The sequence below is a fragment of the Saccopteryx leptura genome, chromosome 5 (genome assembly GCF_036850995.1).
Source record: "Saccopteryx leptura isolate mSacLep1 chromosome 5, mSacLep1_pri_phased_curated, whole genome shotgun sequence".
NCBI classification, from domain to species: Eukaryota; Metazoa; Chordata; class Mammalia; order Chiroptera; family Emballonuridae; genus Saccopteryx; species Saccopteryx leptura.
In genome coordinates this window covers 156,981,394-156,998,775 of record NC_089507.1, presented here as the reverse complement: position 1 = coordinate 156,998,775, position 17,382 = coordinate 156,981,394, and the positions used below count along the sequence as shown (strand labels likewise).

Below are 17,382 nucleotides of genomic sequence, written 5' to 3'. Positions count from 1 at the left end.
CAAAATACCTCTGTAATAGACATCTTCAGCATTTTGCTAAAGTGTGCAGTAACATAGGCTGGCTATATGAATGCTAATAAAGTCAACAGAGAATCAACTTTCCTGGGGGGTAGGGGACGAGAAGGACGCATCCAGTAAAGGAAGAAATATGGGCAGAAGAAAAAGAAAAGGAGAAAACGGGAAGGGAAGTCGTAAGTATTTTATGGATGACCACATTCCCTAACTCAGGGTCCAGGCTCTTTCACCAGCCCGCACGCCGCGTGAACTGAAAGCGTCGCTCCCGGGAGCTGCGTGCGTCGCGCAGATGTGACGCCAGAGGGCCCGTCAGAGGGCGCGGACTTCCGGGTCCCGTGACACTTTCCATGGAGAGTCAGGGCAGAGCCCGCTGCCTTCTAGGCGGACAGGTGAGGCTCTTCCCTCCGCACTGGGGGGCACTTTGCAAGGGGAAGGACGGCCGGGCAGGCGTCTGGGGGTCCCCGCCGAGCCCCTGCTGCCCTTGGCCCGACGACCCGCAGGGGCGTGACAGCGCTGCGACCGCTCGGTGCCCGGAGCCATGGCCGGGACCCGCTCTGGCTGCTGGCCCAGCGTTCGATCCTCCAAGCGCGGGGACGTGCCGCTTGTACTTGCATGCAGTGCACCTGAGGACCCGATGTCGCTGCGGCCCCCTTGGGGAGCAGGGGCCAGGACGCCGGGCAGCTGTGCGGGAGAAGTGACTGGAGAGGCCCACGTCGGGGCCTCCAGAGAGCTGAGTTTCTTCACATTTCAAGCCTCTTCCAGCCCGGACCAGCCCCTCTTCCCCCGTGGCTCTCCACTTCCCGCCCTGCCCCTCAGCGGGGTCATGAAGCGCTCTTGTTTTGCACTCAGGGTTCTCAGAAGGGTCAGCCTCCTCCCCCATACCTCTCCTAAATTTGTTACACAGATCCCCTTGAACATTGTCTCTTGGGCCAGGCTCTGAATTTGACACTCCCTGAGCCACACATGAGGCTCAGCAGTAGTTGCTTCAATAATTCTCTATGACCCCACGGTCAAAACGGAGCCTGCTTCCTTGAAGTTAGAGTGCAGCATTTGGGGGAAATCATTGAGACTTTCTGCTGCCTATACCCCTTGCAGTACATCTTGGTGTTTTACTGAAGTCTGTGCCTCGTTTTCTCATCTGTAAAATGGGGGTACTATCGTATCCATTAGATGTTTGTTTTTTAACAGATAATTCACATAGCGTCTAGAATAGTGGTTTACACACAATAAGCATTCAAAGAATGACACACACACACACACACACTCGACAACTCTTGATGCTTTTCGCAGGAGGTATTTAGTACTCACACTGCTTTTCATTTATCCTTCACCTTAACTCTGAACTCTCACCCTTAGGTTTTTATTTTCCTGCAAAAGACAGGATGCAGATTCGGACACTTTATTCCTTGATTCACAAACTGGAAGAAGCAAAGGAGTTCTGGGAAAAAAAATGTTTTTCTCTTTTTCAGGAAAAGATAATTCAGTTTAATTCATCCTGAGTGTAGTATGTGCTTCGGTTTTGATGTTTCCTCAGCTGTGGTAATGAATTTTATATCGATCATATAAGCTTGCTCTTCTGACCCAGTTGCACGAGTTTGAGAAGAATCTTACTGGAGGTTAGTATGTTGTCATTAAATAACAAAGTTAGACATAAGTTGTAAAATTACTAGTCTTCTGATCACTTATTAAGCAGGAGCAAGAGGTCGATTCACAGAATCTTGGCGTAAAGTGCATCATTTCCCGCTCTACAATATGCTATTTTTCCGCAAATTCTGTAGTATGTGACTGGGAATTTTTAGAGTGGGAGTCAGAAGATGATAGCATTGGTTTCAACATTTTAAAGCCCTATAACTGCACTCAAATAAAATTAAAAGTTTGACAGTGTCATACTCCATGAATTGTACTGCCTATTTGGCAATGCTGTTAAGGCCAGATGAGAAGTATGAGAATGTACTTCACAAATGAAAGAACTAGAGAAAAAGAGGGTAGTTTTCCTTGCAGGTAGTAAGAGTATCATCAAGTCAGGATATAGCAAATGATTACTTCCTCTGACATATTCTGGGGAAGGATGGGAAAGATATAAATTTAGTGAAAGGGTGGGGATGTTTTGTTTATGCACCTGTTTTATATGCCGACTTCAGCTGGATGAGTTGAGGCTTATAGGGGCCAAATTCTCACTTTTTCCTTTTTATTCCACTTACACAATTAAATAAATAAATGTGTTATAGGGTGTAATAAAACTTTTCTTTTGAAATTATTATAGATTCACAAGAAATGCAAAAAAATGTCCCCATGTGTGATTCCACTAATCTCCCTCAATGGTAACATCTTGTATAACTGTAGTACAATTCTTGAACTGAGAAAGTGACATTGATATGATCCATAGATTTTACTGACATTTCACCAGTATCACAAGCACTTATTTGTGTATATATACAGGTCTATAACTTCATATAACCATCAGTATGTTCAAGATACAGAACCGTTCCATCACCACGGGCTTCCCTCATGCTGCCCCAATGTAGCCACAGCCATCTCCTCCTACCTCAGTTCCTAACCCTGCTAACCACTAATATATTTTCCATCTCTATAATTTTGTCCATTTTAGAAACGTAGTATAAATATAATCATATAATATGTAATATTTGAGACTCTTCCTCTGCATTAGCTCCTTTGAGATCCATCCAAGTCATTTCATGATTTAGTAGTTTGTTCCTGTTTACTGCTGAATAGTAGTCTATGGTGTAGAACTGTGCCACAGTTACTTAACCATTCACTTGTTGAGGGACATTGGGTTTTGTCCAGTTATGAGCTATTACAAAAGGAACTGCTGTGAACCTTAGTAGGAAGGTTTTTGTGTGAACATGTTTTTATTTCTCTGGGATAAATGCCCAGAAGTACATTTTCAGGGTTAGATGGTATGTTTTTGTTAATTCATATGATTATATGATTTTTCTTCTTATAACGTCTTGATATGGTAGATTACATTGATTGATTTTTGAATGTTGAGCATACTTGGACTAGCTCCTACTTGGTTGTTGTACTATATATACTTTTTTTAAATACATTGCTGGATTTTATTTGCTAATATTTTGTTAAGGTATAGATATGAGAGGTATGGATGTGTAGTTTTATTTTTTGTATTAGGGTACTAGTATTCTTTACAGTCTTTAATTATAACCCCTATTTCATTCCTGGTATTAGTTATTTGTGTCTTCTCTCTTTTTATCTTTTTCAGTGGAGGCTTATTAATTCTATTGATCTTTTTTTAAAGAAATTGCTATTTAACTGATTTTTTCTTTTTTCAGTTTTATTGATGTTTGCTCTGATATTTATCATTTTCTTCCCACTGCTTGCTTTATGTTTATTTTGTTTTCCTTTTTCTAGTTTCTTGATCATTGATTTGAGACTTTGTCTCTCATTTCTTTCTTTTTTTATTTCTTCTTTTCTAAGTGAGAGGAGAGGAGTTAGAGAGATAGACTCCTGCATGCGTCCTGAACAGAATCCACACAGCACCCCTGTCTAGGGCTGATGCACTACCCATCTGGGCCATGCTCACAACAGAGCTTGTCTCTCATTTCTAATGTCAGCATATCATGGTAAAAATTTCCCTCCTAGCATGGCTTTTGTTGCATCTCACAATTTTGATATTTTGTATTTTCATTGAGTTCTACTTCTTCCGATTTCCTCTGAAAGGTTTTTGTTTGTTTGTTTGTTTTTTGTCGATGGATTATTTAGAAGGGTGTACTTTAGTTTCCAAGTGTTTGGAACCTTACCTGTTCTCTTCATGATATTGATACTAGTTTTTGCATAATGATAGGAGATATAAGATATATGATTTTAATTCTTTTAAATTTATGTTTGTTTTATGACCCAGGATATGGTGTATCTTGATGAATATTTCATGTGTGTTGGAAAAGAATGTGTATTCTGCTGTTGGGTAGAATGTTCAATACATGTCAATTACATTCTGTGGTTGAGGGTGGCTTTCAGTTCTTCCATATGTCGTTGACTGTTTCTCGAGTAGTTCTTTTCATTGCTAAGAGTCTTTAACTATAATTGTGGTTTTTTCTCTTTCTCCTTTCAGCTCATTGGTTTTTGCTTCATGCATTTTGAATCTCAGTTTAATGCATGTACACTTAGGATGTCTTATTGATGGATTAATCCTTTTATCGGTATAAAATGTACTCTTTGTACAATAATTTTCTTTGCTCTGATTTCTATTTTAACTGATAGCAATATAGCCTATCTTTTTTTAAAAAAGTATTATTAACATGATATATCTTTTTCTATTCTTTTATTTTCAACCAACAATCTTGGCATGTTTAAGTAACCCTTTTGTAAATAACATAGTTGGGTCGTGTTTCTTTTTATTTATTTATTTTCATTGGGCCATGTTTCTTTTAAATCCATTCTATCTATGGATTTTAATTGCTACATTTAGACTATTTCTACTTAAAATAATTATTGATGTTTTAGGGCTTAGGTCATTTTATTATTTGTTTTCTGTTTGCTCCATCTTCTACTTTTCTATTCTCTTCTTTTTTATATATACTAGTAGGTTACTTGAATATTTTTAAGAATTCCATTTGACTTATGATGCTTTTTAATATATCACTTAGTACACTTTTTTTTTTTACTAGTTGTGCTAGGTATAACAGTATACATACATAACATCACACAGCCTACTTGTATTGATATTTTACTACCTCAAGTGAAGTGGAGAAACCTTACTTATATTTAGGTCCTTTTAACCTCTCCACTTTTTAAATATAATTGTCATATGTTCTGTATATACATGGAGTACCACATCAAAGGCTGTCATAAATTTTACTTCAACCATCAAATACGATTTGAGAAACAAATGCGGAAAAGGATAATCCATTATATCTACCACTACTCATGCCATTTCATTGTTCTTGCTTTACTGAAGTTAAACCTTATTTCTTTCTATATGGAGAACTGCCTTTAGGAGAACTTCCTAATGGTGGATCTGTTAGTGACAAATTTCTTACCTTTTCTTCATCTGAGAATATCTTTATTTACCCTTCATTTCTGAAGGATTGTTTTGTCTAATACAAAATTTGGGGTTGATAGTCCTTTTCCTTCAGCACTTGAAAAATGTTCCGCTTTTGCCTGACCTGTGGCAGTGCAGTAGATAGAGCGTCGACCTGGAATGCTGAAGGCACCAGTTTGAAACCCTGGGCTTGCCCGATCAAGGCACATATGAGAAACAATGAACAACTAAAGTGAAGGAGCTATGAATGAGTTGATACTTCTATCTCTCTCTGCCCCCTCCTTCCTCCCTCCTTCTCTCTCTCTCTAAAAATAAATAAGGTATGGGAAAGAAAGAAAGAAAGAAAGAAAGAGAAAGAAAGAGAGAGAAAGAAAGGAAAGAGAAAGAAAGAAAACAGAAAAGAAAAAGAAAAAATGTGTGACTTTTTTCTGGTGTCCATGGTTTCTAATGGGCAATCTGCTGGCATTCAAATTGTTGTTCCTGATAGCTAATATGTCATTTATCTCTGGCTGTTTTTAAGTTTGTTTTTTGTTTGTTTGGTTTTTTTACAGTGACAGAGAGAGAGTAAGAGAGAGGGATAGACAGGGACAGACAGCATCAATCATTAGTTTTTCGTTGCAACACCTTAGTTGTTCATTGATTGCTTTCTCATATGTGCCTTGACTGCGGGCCTTCAGCAGACTGAGTAACTCCTTGCTTGAGCCAGCGACCTTGGGTCCAAACTGGTGAGCTTTGCTCAAACCAGATGAGCCCGCACTCAAGCTGGCGACCTTGGGGTCCGGAACCTGGGTCCTCCGCATCCCAGTCCGATGCTCTATCCACTGCGCCACCACCTGGTCAGGCTGTTTTTAAGTTTTTTATTAGTGTTTTGAAGTTTGACTATGACACGTTTTGTATTTCTTTGGGTTTTCCTGTTTGCAGTTAACTCAGCTTCTTGAATCTGTAAGTGTATATATCTTTTGCCAAATTTTAGAAGCTTTTATTCATTATTTTTTAAATTATTTCAGCCCCACACTCTTTTCTCATACTTGTTTGGGACACTCATACAAATGTCAGATCATTTGTTATTTTCCTAAAAGTCTCTTAAGAGTCTGCTTTTTTTAAAAAGACTGTTTTCTTCTTGTTCAGAATGAATAAATTCTGTTGCTCTGTCTTCAAGTACACCAATCCCGTTCTGCCAATTTAATTCTAGTGAGTGTATCGGCAAGTTTTTAAATTATATTTTTCTATTATATAATTACATTTGATTCTTACTTTTGCAAAGCATTTATCCTTCAAGGAGAGCTACTTTAAATATCCGTGTAATTTCTGGGCAAAATTAATGATAGCTTTAGATTATTAGTGTATATAAACCAATCATCTTATTCAAGATTTTAAACCTTCTCTGAAAAATTGTCTCTGTAAAATCTCAGACATTTCTTGTAGCACTATTTTTTTATATATGCCTTCTTGGGCCAGGGAAATAAACAAATGGAACTACATGAAACTAAAAAGTTTTTGCACGCCAAAGGGAACCATCAACAAAGTAAAAAGACAACCCACTGAATAGGTGAACATATTCGCCAACACATCTGATAAGGGCTTACCATGCAAAACTTGTGAGGACCTTAAAAATTCAACATTTGTACAGCCTCACTGTTCTTATTGGCTGGCTTTATAATAAATATAAATTTGAACCTATAAAATTTATACTGATGAAAGTCTGCTTTTCTGTTTTGTATATTGTCTAGGTTTGTATAAGATAATTTTAGGAAAATTCTTTTAATAAAATGAGAAATCCATTGATAATAGCACATGAACACCTATATCTAGGTAGGTAAGGCTTGCATAAGTTGTACAGAATGTATCCACACTTGGTTTTTATCCAGCCTAACTCTTGCTGCTTATCAAAACTGATGTCTTTAAAGATTGCTTGCAGACTGTGGTGGAAGGTGGGGCCTTCAGCCTTTAATGTAATTAGAGTACATTGTCTTTTGTTCATCTGACACTTGTTTGCAGGACCCAATTACCTTGGATTCTTAGGTAAGGAATATTTTGAATGCTCATACTTTGTTTTCCTTTGCATTTTTATTGAACTGTGCGGCACTCAGAAGCCTAAGAGTGGAGCAGAATAAAAAGGAACTTTCTGAAATCTATACGTTAACTCCATGTTTCTCGGTTGTATTTAATTAAGGTACTTTAGAGTTGTAGGTAGTTTTTTGTTTTCCAGTTTTATAGGATATGCTTAAGTTTTATATCTACTTGATTTCTCATTAATTTTGTGGCTAATCAAACTCCCAGGATATCATTTACTTGAAGTTAAGTGTTTGTGAGTTGACTCTAGTTAAGAACTTTGATTCTCTTCCATTCCAAATATTCAGTTTAGTCAGTGTCTTCTCAATTTTCCAATCTAATGCTGTGCATTGCAGCTGTATCTAGTGTTATTTCTAACACTTTATAAATGTGATGTGAACTTGATAAATATACTGTGTTTTGTGATAGTTTTGGAGATTGGGCTACAGTGACATTTGTTAGTGAACTAAAAACCAATCCATAAGAAAAGATGAGATAATACTTTTTTTTAGTCAATCACTGCATTTTGAATGGGGAGGAGTCCCCATATTATAAGTGAGAAATTTTCATTTTCTAAGTAGTTTTATATAGGAAAATCAGTGTAACTTTTGGTTACACATGGAGATTAAAATATGTTTACTTCCTCTCCCTAAATCCATTAAAATGACAATAAAAGTAATAAAGGCATAAATGAATAAGATGGAAGAGGCAACATACCATCAGACTAGAGAAGTGAGATTTTAGAAATCTTAAGAAGCAGATGGATAAAGAATAACCAGTTTAGCTGAGCTGGTCAGTTGTTGTTTTGTGGTTTTTAAAAATATTTTATTTATTGATTTTAGAGAGGAGAGAGAGAGGAAGGACGGTTGGAGCAGGAAGCATAGTAGTTACTGCTCCTATGTGCCTTGACTGGGCAAGCCCGGGGTTTTAAACTGGGGACCTCATCATTCCAGGTCTACACTTTATCCAGTAGCTACCACGGGTCAGGCACAGCTGTTCAGTTTTGATGGAACATAGTAGTTGATCATAAGATTGCACTACAATTTATTTAATCATTCTCTTAATGTTAAGTCATGTGTATCACTTTTAGTGGCTATGTAATGATTTATCATAATTAACCGTTCTTCCATTAATGACCATTTAGATTCTTCAGTGTTATAAATAGCATTCCATGCATTTATTATTTTTTATTAATTTAGATTTTCTATTTAGAACTGATTTCAAAAAATTACTGAATCATAGTTTATGCCTTAAAAATATTGTCCTGTTCTGCCAGATTGCTTTCTAAAGGCCATTTTCATTATTACCATCAATATATAGACTATCCCATTTCACTATGTCCTTGCCACCCTTGCATTGACTTTATGGTGTTCAGTCATAGGAGGGAAAGGTGGTGTTTGCAGTGAATTTTTGACTGTTGCACCATGAGTTTGTGTGCCGTAATGTGAATAAACAAGCATATAGATTCCTAGGGAAAGCTTACCTGGCTACCATGACCACTGCCAACTTTTGATAAAGATATAAAGATAGGTGCTGTGAGTTTAGAAAAAGAGATTTCCTTATTTGAGGTGCTTACGGAAGACCTCAAGTAGGAAGTAGGATTTAAAGTGAGTATAAAATGGGAAACATTTGAAGAGAACTATTTGGATAGAGACCATAGGGATATATCAGTCTAGATCCAACGAGGAGAAAGAAACCACACAGTAACTTAAATAGTAGTTTCAGGTAGAAGAGAGTAGAAGGACGATAAATCCTGATGGAAGGAGACGACCTTGGGTGCTGAACGCACAGTGCAGTATACAGATGATATGTTATAGAATTGTACACCTGAAACCTGTATGTTTTTATTAACTGGTGTCACCTCAATAAATTCAGTTAAAAAGGAATTATTAAGCTATGGTAGGAGAGAAACTATTAAGTTACTGTATAACAAGAACTCTAAGAGGTACCAGGGGCTGAGGGAAAGTACCCTAGCAAGGACAAACTGGGGACATGGGTTTAGAACTCACTGAGGAAGGTGTAGTTGCAGCCCATTGGGTGATAGAGGAATCGGGTCGATTGCCAGTGCCACAGCTGGTCCACAAGGACTTGGTCAGCAGGTGAACCAATGCTGGAGCGAGGGTATACAGAGTCAGTCACGGTGCTGCTGCAGATATGAGGCCTGAAGTGTGTGATGTCTGTTGGAAGGACCACAGTAATAACCCTCAGGCACAAATAAGTGGAGGCTGGAGGTTATAAAGATGAAACGGGGCACTGCCTTGGATACTGCTGTAATGGGGATTTGGAGAAGCCTCCCTCGGCAGCGACCTGGAGCTCTCCTGGCCAAGTGCCTGCCGCTGTGTGGGACAAAGGTCAGGTGGCTGGCTCTTTCAAAAGCTAGTGTGGCAGTGCCTCCAACGTGTGAGTGTGGGCAGAGGAGAGGGTGCAAGGAACAGCCACCTGGTCTGGGTACAAGCCTAGTCCTTGGACTCTTGCTACATTTCTGCTGGTGCTTGAGCAGACAGCTGGAGAAAAGAGAAAGCAAAGCATATAATAGCCTGCCAAGTGCTGGAGAAAGCTGTGCCCTGTGGGCAGCTAGCACTAGAGTGCCATTTTTTAACCTCGGCACTACTGACCTTTGGGGCTCCATCATTCTTTGTTGTGGGAGGCTGTCCTGTGCACTGAAGGATATTTAACAGCCTCCCTGGCCTACCCACTAGATACCAGTCGTAGCCCCTCCCCCAGTTGTGACAACAAAAGCTATTTCCAGGTATAGCCATATGTCTTCCCAGGGCATAGTTGTCTCCTGTTGGAAGTCAATACACTAGAGAGACCTCGCAGCCTGAGCGCTGAGGGAGTGGGGTGGGGGGAAGCGAGTGCCCTGTATACCTGCTGTGAGATACATTGAAACCAGGAGAGAGAACCCCTCTCTCTGACAAAGCTTAATGTTAGGTCAGCTGGCAGAGGAAAAATGCTGAGAAGGCAATGAAGAGTGATTTTGGAGCTGAGGCAATAAATTGATGACTGGTACAAGCAGGGAAAGCATTCCAGATAGTAGTTGAGACATAAAGGATTAGCAGTTATAGGAGCAGAAAAGTGTGGAGACACTGAGGAAGTGTAAGGACCAAACAGACTAGGGTGCGATGTCAGTGAAGAGTGGTAAGAGGAGAAAAGTGATGGGGACCTGGGAATCTGCACCTGGGTGGCTTTGAATGAAAGGAGGAAAGCTGAAGGGGAGCCTGGGAAGACCACTGTAGAGTCACTGTCCCCTTGCTAGGCATCAGGAAGGCAGAGGCAGAGACGGGAGACGTAAATCCTCTGAGACTGCATTTTCCCACGTACCTTGAGGATTCAGGAAATCATTCATGATGTTATTTCATCTACCCATCTTATAATTTAGTAATGTAGTGCTTTCATAATGCATAAAAATATGCTTACAGAATTTGGGATGAGAAGATTAATAGGGGAAACAGAGATCATCAAGTTCACTGACCCTCTTTAGAGTTCTCTCTGGGAGGGTAAAGGGTCAAGCCATAACTGCTCTAGTTTTCAGCAGGTAAAGATAGGGCGATTGTCTCACTGATAAAGCTCCAAGCTCTAAGAATGCCAGCAGGGGAAAGGGGAAGTTATCCATGGTCATTGTCAGTTTAGACTGGAGAGGAGAATTGTGGGAAAGGCTAACCTGATTTTGATCCACACTCCTGAGTAGTCTTTTATTTCACCAAGGACTTGTCTCTCTCTTTCTTCCGAGTCCTGTGGTTCGCTTTAATTTTTTTCCCTGCAATTCTTTAATCCATAATAGCTGCATAGTCATCTGTCTCCCCTATCTCCTGTGGCATTCCTTCTAGGTATGTTGAAATTTGTCGTTTTTATTCTTGAATATTGTGTTTGGCTTAAAGTTTTACATTTTAGTGACTTTTGATATTGTTTTTCTTCCCTTATTTAGAAATGGACTCAGAAATCAAGGAGGAAATTCCTGTGCATGAGGAATTCATTTTATGTTGTGGAGCTGAAACCCAGGTTCTAAAATGTGGGCCCTGGACTGATCTCTTTGACGATCAAAGTGCCAACCGACCTAAGCTACTTGTTTTTATTATTACTGGTAAGTTTATAAATCTGATGCGAACACTATATAAAAATACTTATAACCATTTCTGATTTTAAAGAGAATTTGGGAAATATGCAAAGCCTTTTGGAAGGAATTAAAATCACTCAAACCATTGATAACAACCACCCTTAGTAGTTGGGTGGTTGGGCTTTTTTTTACTTCAGTGCATTTTTTAATAAATATTATTATATTTATTACATATATATATATATCACAGTTGTAAATATACCATACCTATAATTTTGTAATCTTTTTGATTTTACAATTTTTAGAATAATTAGAACTTTGTCAAATATTTTTTCAAAGTTCTCTAAATAACTTTTTGTCTCATTTCAAGATGATTATAAATTTACTATAGAATATTTATTCTAGGATTTGGTATCTGGATCATTTGTGACTTCTGCTGAATCACTGTCAATAGAATGTTAGGGGTAGATACTTGATTGTAGGTATTTGAAGCACTCTTTGAATTGTGAGTGAATTTAATACACACACACACACACACACATCAATCAGCCTTAAAAATTAAAATGAAACTGTAATATATACTATAGAATATTATATTGTATCAATAATATTACATAGCTATGAATACACACACACACACACACATCAATCAGCCTTAAAAATTAAAATGAAACTGTAATACATATTATAGAATATTATATTGTATCAATAATATTACATAGCTAAGTCTGTAGGGTATTGTGATTACATTCTTTTCTTGAACATTTTTGTTTGTTTTCTCTGGATCAATGATTATCTCTTTAATTTACTTAGTTTTCTATGTTTCAATCCAAATATTTATCCTAAAATTATTCTCTGGAAGTAAAACAAAACAAAACAATAAAACAACCTCTCAATGCATTTAAGTAGCCAGTTTTTTCTTCTCCTGGTGGTCTCCCTCCTAGAACTCTCTGTCCTTTGGCCCCAGTCTGGATTGACTGCTGTCCAGCCCACTGCACAGACCATCTGTGGAGTTCTTCCACTTTTCTCTGGGTTGGATTCCCTGTTTGTGGATCCCATATTTTCGTATGTCTTGGTTTATTCTCTTACTTTTGGTGGGACATATCTTCCAGAAGCTTCCTGAAAAGAGGTGCATGGGAAGCAATCTTTTAAAGATCCAGCATGTCAGAAAATGTCTTAGACTTCTAGGTTGGAGACAATGTTTCCTTAAAATTTGGAGGGCATTTTGATCATTTTCCAAGATTCAGCACTGCTTTGGAGAAGTCTGATACCATTCTGATTTTTTATCTTTTGTATGTGAAGCTCCCCACCAAAAAAATTTTAGATCTTTTTTGTTGTTGTTATTGTTCTAAGATTCTAAAATTTTTCAGTGAAAGACCTTGATATGAATAGTTTTTCACCCATTATATTGGGTTTTAGTGGCCCCTTTAAATCAGAAACTCATATACTTCAAGTCTAAGAGTTCCGTTCTCTCTTTCCTTTTTATATAGTATCTTGTTTTGTAGGTACATTCTCTTTTTTTTGGCTCTTGAATTTTTTTAGAGTTTTTTCTATGTTGCTTTTTCTATTTGTTTGCATTAGTTTTTGTCTTCAAATGTTTGGTAATCCTTGACTGCCCTTTCACTTTTAACGGAAGACACGAGAAATGATTAGAAGCTCTGTATTTAGAGGTGAGGCTTATCAGCAGGTGTGCCTAGGGTGACCTGTCATCCTGGTCTGAGGAGCTATCTAGGACATGTGACTTTTTTGTACTGAAATCACGGTAGTCCTGGGCAAAGCAGAATGGTTGGTCACCCAAGTTAATACTCAGCTTGGATCTGACCAGGCAGTGGCGCAGTGGATAGAGCGTCAGACTGGGATGCGGAGGACCCAGGTTTGAGACCCTGAGGTCGCCAGCTTAAGCGCATGCTCATCTGGTTTGAGCAAAGCTCACAAGCTTGGACCCAAGGTTGCTGGCTCGAGCAAGGGGTTACTTGGTCTGCTATAGCCCCACAGTCAAGGCACATAGAAGAAAGCAATCAATGAACAACTAAGGTGTCGCAATGAAAAACTGATGATTGATGCTTCTCATCTCTCTCTGTTCCTGTCTGTCTGTCCCTGTCTATCCCTCTTTCTGACTCTCTCTCTCTCTGTCTCTGTTAAAAAAAAAAAAAAAAAAAAAAAAAAAAAAAAAAAAAAAACTCAGCTTGGGAAGATTGGGCAGGGACCCAGCATTTCATTGGAGAATTTCAAACTCTCAGTGTCTGTTGCTGTTTCCTGGATTGTTCAGTTTCCCCAGGAAGAATTTCCCCAGCATCCCGTGTGAGGAATGGGGAAGCCTGTCTGCCAGTGTTCACATAGAACAGGGAGAGGAGGCCGAGAGCCCCGGGTTTAGTAACACCTACCCCGATGTCTCCGCAGTCTGCTGCTTCTGCCCGCAGCTGGGCTCCCCCATCTCTCTTCAGTTTCACCTGTTCTGGAAGCAAACTTCCAGTCTTCTGCCATGATGTGGCAGTCTTTTTTGGAAAGTAGTCTGTTGGTATCTACTGATATTTAAAATATATAAACTCCCCCACTAAGTGAGGGGGAGTTTAAAATTATAGGCATGACAAATGCTGTTTGATGAGACAGAGATTTGGAGACCATGCCAAATATAGGATTGAGACAATAAGTGGAAACAATATCCTGGACTGGCAAAGAGAAGGCTCTTCTCCTGAGGCCAGAGTGAAGGAGGTGGAGTTGCTTACTGAGATGGAGAGCGGTGAAGGGAGTCTGTGAGTAGTTCCCGCCTCCTCAACTCCATTTTCTCTGTTAATTAAGAGTAGAGATGCCTGACCAGGCAGTGGTGCAGTGGATAGAGCATTGGACTGGGACGCAGAGGACTCAGGTTTGAAACTCCAAGGTTGCTGGCTTGAGCACAGGCTCATCTGGCTTGAGCGCAAAGTTGCTGGTTTGAGTGTGGGATCATAGACATGACCCCATGGTCGCTGCCTTGAGCCCAAACGTCACTGGCTTGAGCAAGGGGTCACTCACTCTGCTGTAGCCCCCCAGTCAAGGCACATATGAGAAAGCAATCAATGAACAACTAAGGAGCCACAATGAAGAATTGATGCTTCTCATCTCTCTCTCTTCCTGTCTGTCCCTCTCTCTATCTCTGTCTTGGTCACAAGAAAAAGAGGTGATCCATTGTTAGTAAGGATGGCATAGGGTGGATTGGGGCTTTGAGGAAAGTGGTCAGTGTTCAGCGTTAAGAATAGCAGATATGCAGGATGAAAGGAATTATTGACTGAAAAAGAGCAGATAGGTTTTGAGCAGCGCTGTGATCAAATAGCAGGTATATTGGGAGTGAGGTCTAAAAGGGAGAAAGGTTAAGCTGAAGAGCTGTTTGAGTTAGGATGCTTTGAATGGTGATCATTTCTGGGTAATGAAATGAGCGAGGTCTCAGGTTCTGAAACTTGGTACCAGGACCAGCAGTAGCATCTGCAAACTTGTTAGAAATGCAAGCTCTTGGGCCCCACCCAGACCTTCTGAACCAGAAACTCTGAGCGTGGGGCCATCTGTGTTTAACCAGCCTAACAGGGCACTGATGCATACCACTGATTTAGGGTGTGGCTTTTGGAGTTATTTGAATTATGGGCGAAGGTATTGACTCAGTCCATCCAGATTTTGAAACCACCTTAGTTATGGAATGGCAAGTGAGACTGTCATCTAAATGTCAAGGTTTTCAGGGATGGGTGAGAATGACTACAAAATTGATAGATGGATGTAGATGGCTTCAGTCTTAGAGGAGAAGAGGCTATTATAATCAGATGAGCTAGTAAGTGGAGCAGACAGCTCGCTCTACTTCCCACTCTGAGGTATTGGTCACTCACTTATACTGGGTGCTAGTGATACTGTGTTGCAAAGGCATCTGCTGTCACTGACGTATATGAGGTGTTAGAGAAGAGTGGGGTCGCACTGCAGGAGCTTTAAAGGAAGGGAGTCCATCACAGGGGAGAGCCAAGGTTAGGATACAGAGAAAGGGACGCTTACAGCATCTGTTGTCTTATCGTCTCCTTGTTTTGTAGGGCTTTGATGTTTTCAGTTCACATTAGTGTCCTTGGTTCTTTTATGTTTGCGCTTCTATTCTCGTTGCTGCCCGTGGCCCTTTTCCTGGGCATTCATGGCGCTATATTCTAGTACTGCTCATTAGTTTCTGAGATTCAGAATTTTTTTTTGGAGGGGGAGGGCTAGTCTGTTTTTACAGTGGAGAAAATTGGGATGACAATATGTCAAGGGTTGTTAAACCACTATTGACATCATATTTAATCCATCTCTGATAAACTGACATAACATTTCGCTTTAAGTATACTTTGCTTTTGCAGCTAGCAAAATTAATTCATCACTCTTAAATTAGTAATGATAATGAGTAATGTTTTATTGGAATCCACAGACTGAATAACTTTTACTTTATCTTTAACAGTGAACTGTTGTTGTGGAATTTCTGTTAAGTAGCCATATCCCTGAAGCTGATTTAATAGTGAAATGAGCAAAGGAAAAGCAATTTGAGAATGCACTGTAGAATGTATTGGATCATTATAATTCACAGGTGGTCATACGGGGATAATAGAACCTTGTGGCGTCTCTTATTACATTGTTGAGTACACTGATTAGAGGCGGAGCAGAAAACTCTAGGGAAAGCCAAAAATTCTGTCCGTGTGACAACTTTTCAAATAGATGTTATGCCACATTAACTGATGGATGGAAATTTTTGTCCCCTGCAAGATTAACTGGAAGGCATTAAGTGTACAATTGCAATGTTGAATAGTTATGAATTTATTGGTAATAGGGATCTAGAGATGATCACCACAAGCCCTGTTATACATTGCTCAGGCACTTGACTATGTGTATGTCAAGCATGTGTTTATAACACGTTTTGATAACCTTTGATAAAATAACTTACTTGCATTACTGTATTGGAATGTTTTTAAACATCCCTACACCTGGAGTTTTGTGTGTGTATGTATACATATCTGATTTTAGTTATATAAAGTTATACATATTTTAGTTAATTTTCTTTGTGGTTTCCTAGCCAGGAAATTTAGTTCATGGTTCATAAAGTGTAACATAAGCCATAATATTTAAGTGATAAAATATAAGATGACATTTAAACATTTTATATTACATTTTTCACTTCCGTTATACGTTAGATTTTCACGTTACTGCCCATTGGGGACTCCGTTTCTTTAGGAGCCAGGCTCTTTATTTGTGAAGTGCTTCTGCACCTGTCCTTCTTCCACCCTACAGATTTCTCTCAAATCCTCGCAGGATCAATTTCTTCTCATCTCAGCTAAATGCCACCTTCTCAGACATTTTCCTCTAGCCACCCTGGTCTCTTCCCTTCTCAATCACGTAATCCTATTTCCTTCATAGGAGTCATCATGCTTTTTACTTACTTAGTTGTGTATAAATATTCTCCCACTAGAATATAAATTACAAAGAGACCCTTCTCTCTCTGTTACCTAACACAGAGACTTTCACATAATAAGTGCTCAATAAATAATTGCTAACTAAAAGAATATGCAAAAGAATCAATAGTACTGACTAGGATAAATGAACATGGAGTAATTGGCATTGTTGTTTACTTGACAATGATAAAGTAGTGAATCAGAAAGTTAAAAAGGGTTTACCTAAGATCTCATAGTTATTAAGGGAAAGAACTCAGATTTAAACCCAGATATAAGGAGATTATTTGTTTTATATATCCTGTCATTGTAACTATTGAATTTAAATTATATAATTGTTGCTTTGGATTTTCCTTAATGTTAGACCAGTTTTAACATGTTGTACACTTGAAACTCACAGAATGTTACATGTCAAGTTTATTCAATAAAAAAATGTTTAATAATTATAAGTAGTAACAACTACCATTTATTCAGTGCTTACTGTGTGTCCAGTATTGTGAAGTGGCTGTTCATTTATTATCCCTGAAGATAATGCCAACTACTTTATAGAGCTGTTGAAAGATTAACTAAAACAGGGTCTACAAAAGATCCTAGACCAGGTCATTTATATTCTTTTTTAAATTCAGTATTGCCTGACTTGTGGTAGCACAGTGGATAGAGCATTGATTTGGAATGCTGAGGTCACTGGTTTGAAACCCTGGGCTTCCCTGATCAGGGCACCTATGACAAGTAATCAATGAACAACTGAAGTGAGGCAATTATGAGTTGATACTTCTTGCTACCCCCCTCCATAAAATCAATAAATAAAGTCTTTAAAATAA

The 17,382-nt window shown here is 38.9% G+C and overlaps 1 protein-coding gene across 3 annotated transcripts in view; it reads left to right on the top strand.

The window, feature by feature from the left end:
- The first annotated feature begins 305 nt into the window (after positions 1-305).
- The window catches only part of LDAH (lipid droplet associated hydrolase), a 102,826-nt gene continuing 85,749 nt past the window's right edge, over positions 306-17,382 (top strand). The window contains exons 1-3 of one of the 3 annotated variants that reach the window (XM_066386279.1): positions 306-404; positions 1,485-1,631; positions 11,010-11,165. In XM_066386279.1, coding sequence (XP_066242376.1) covers positions 11,012-11,165 — 154 coding nt within the window. In that variant the 5' untranslated portion in view covers positions 306-404; positions 1,485-1,631; positions 11,010-11,011. The remainder of the gene's footprint in view (positions 405-1,484; positions 1,632-11,009; positions 11,166-17,382) is intronic. The other 2 variants (XM_066386277.1, XM_066386278.1) reach the window with 2 other exon arrangements.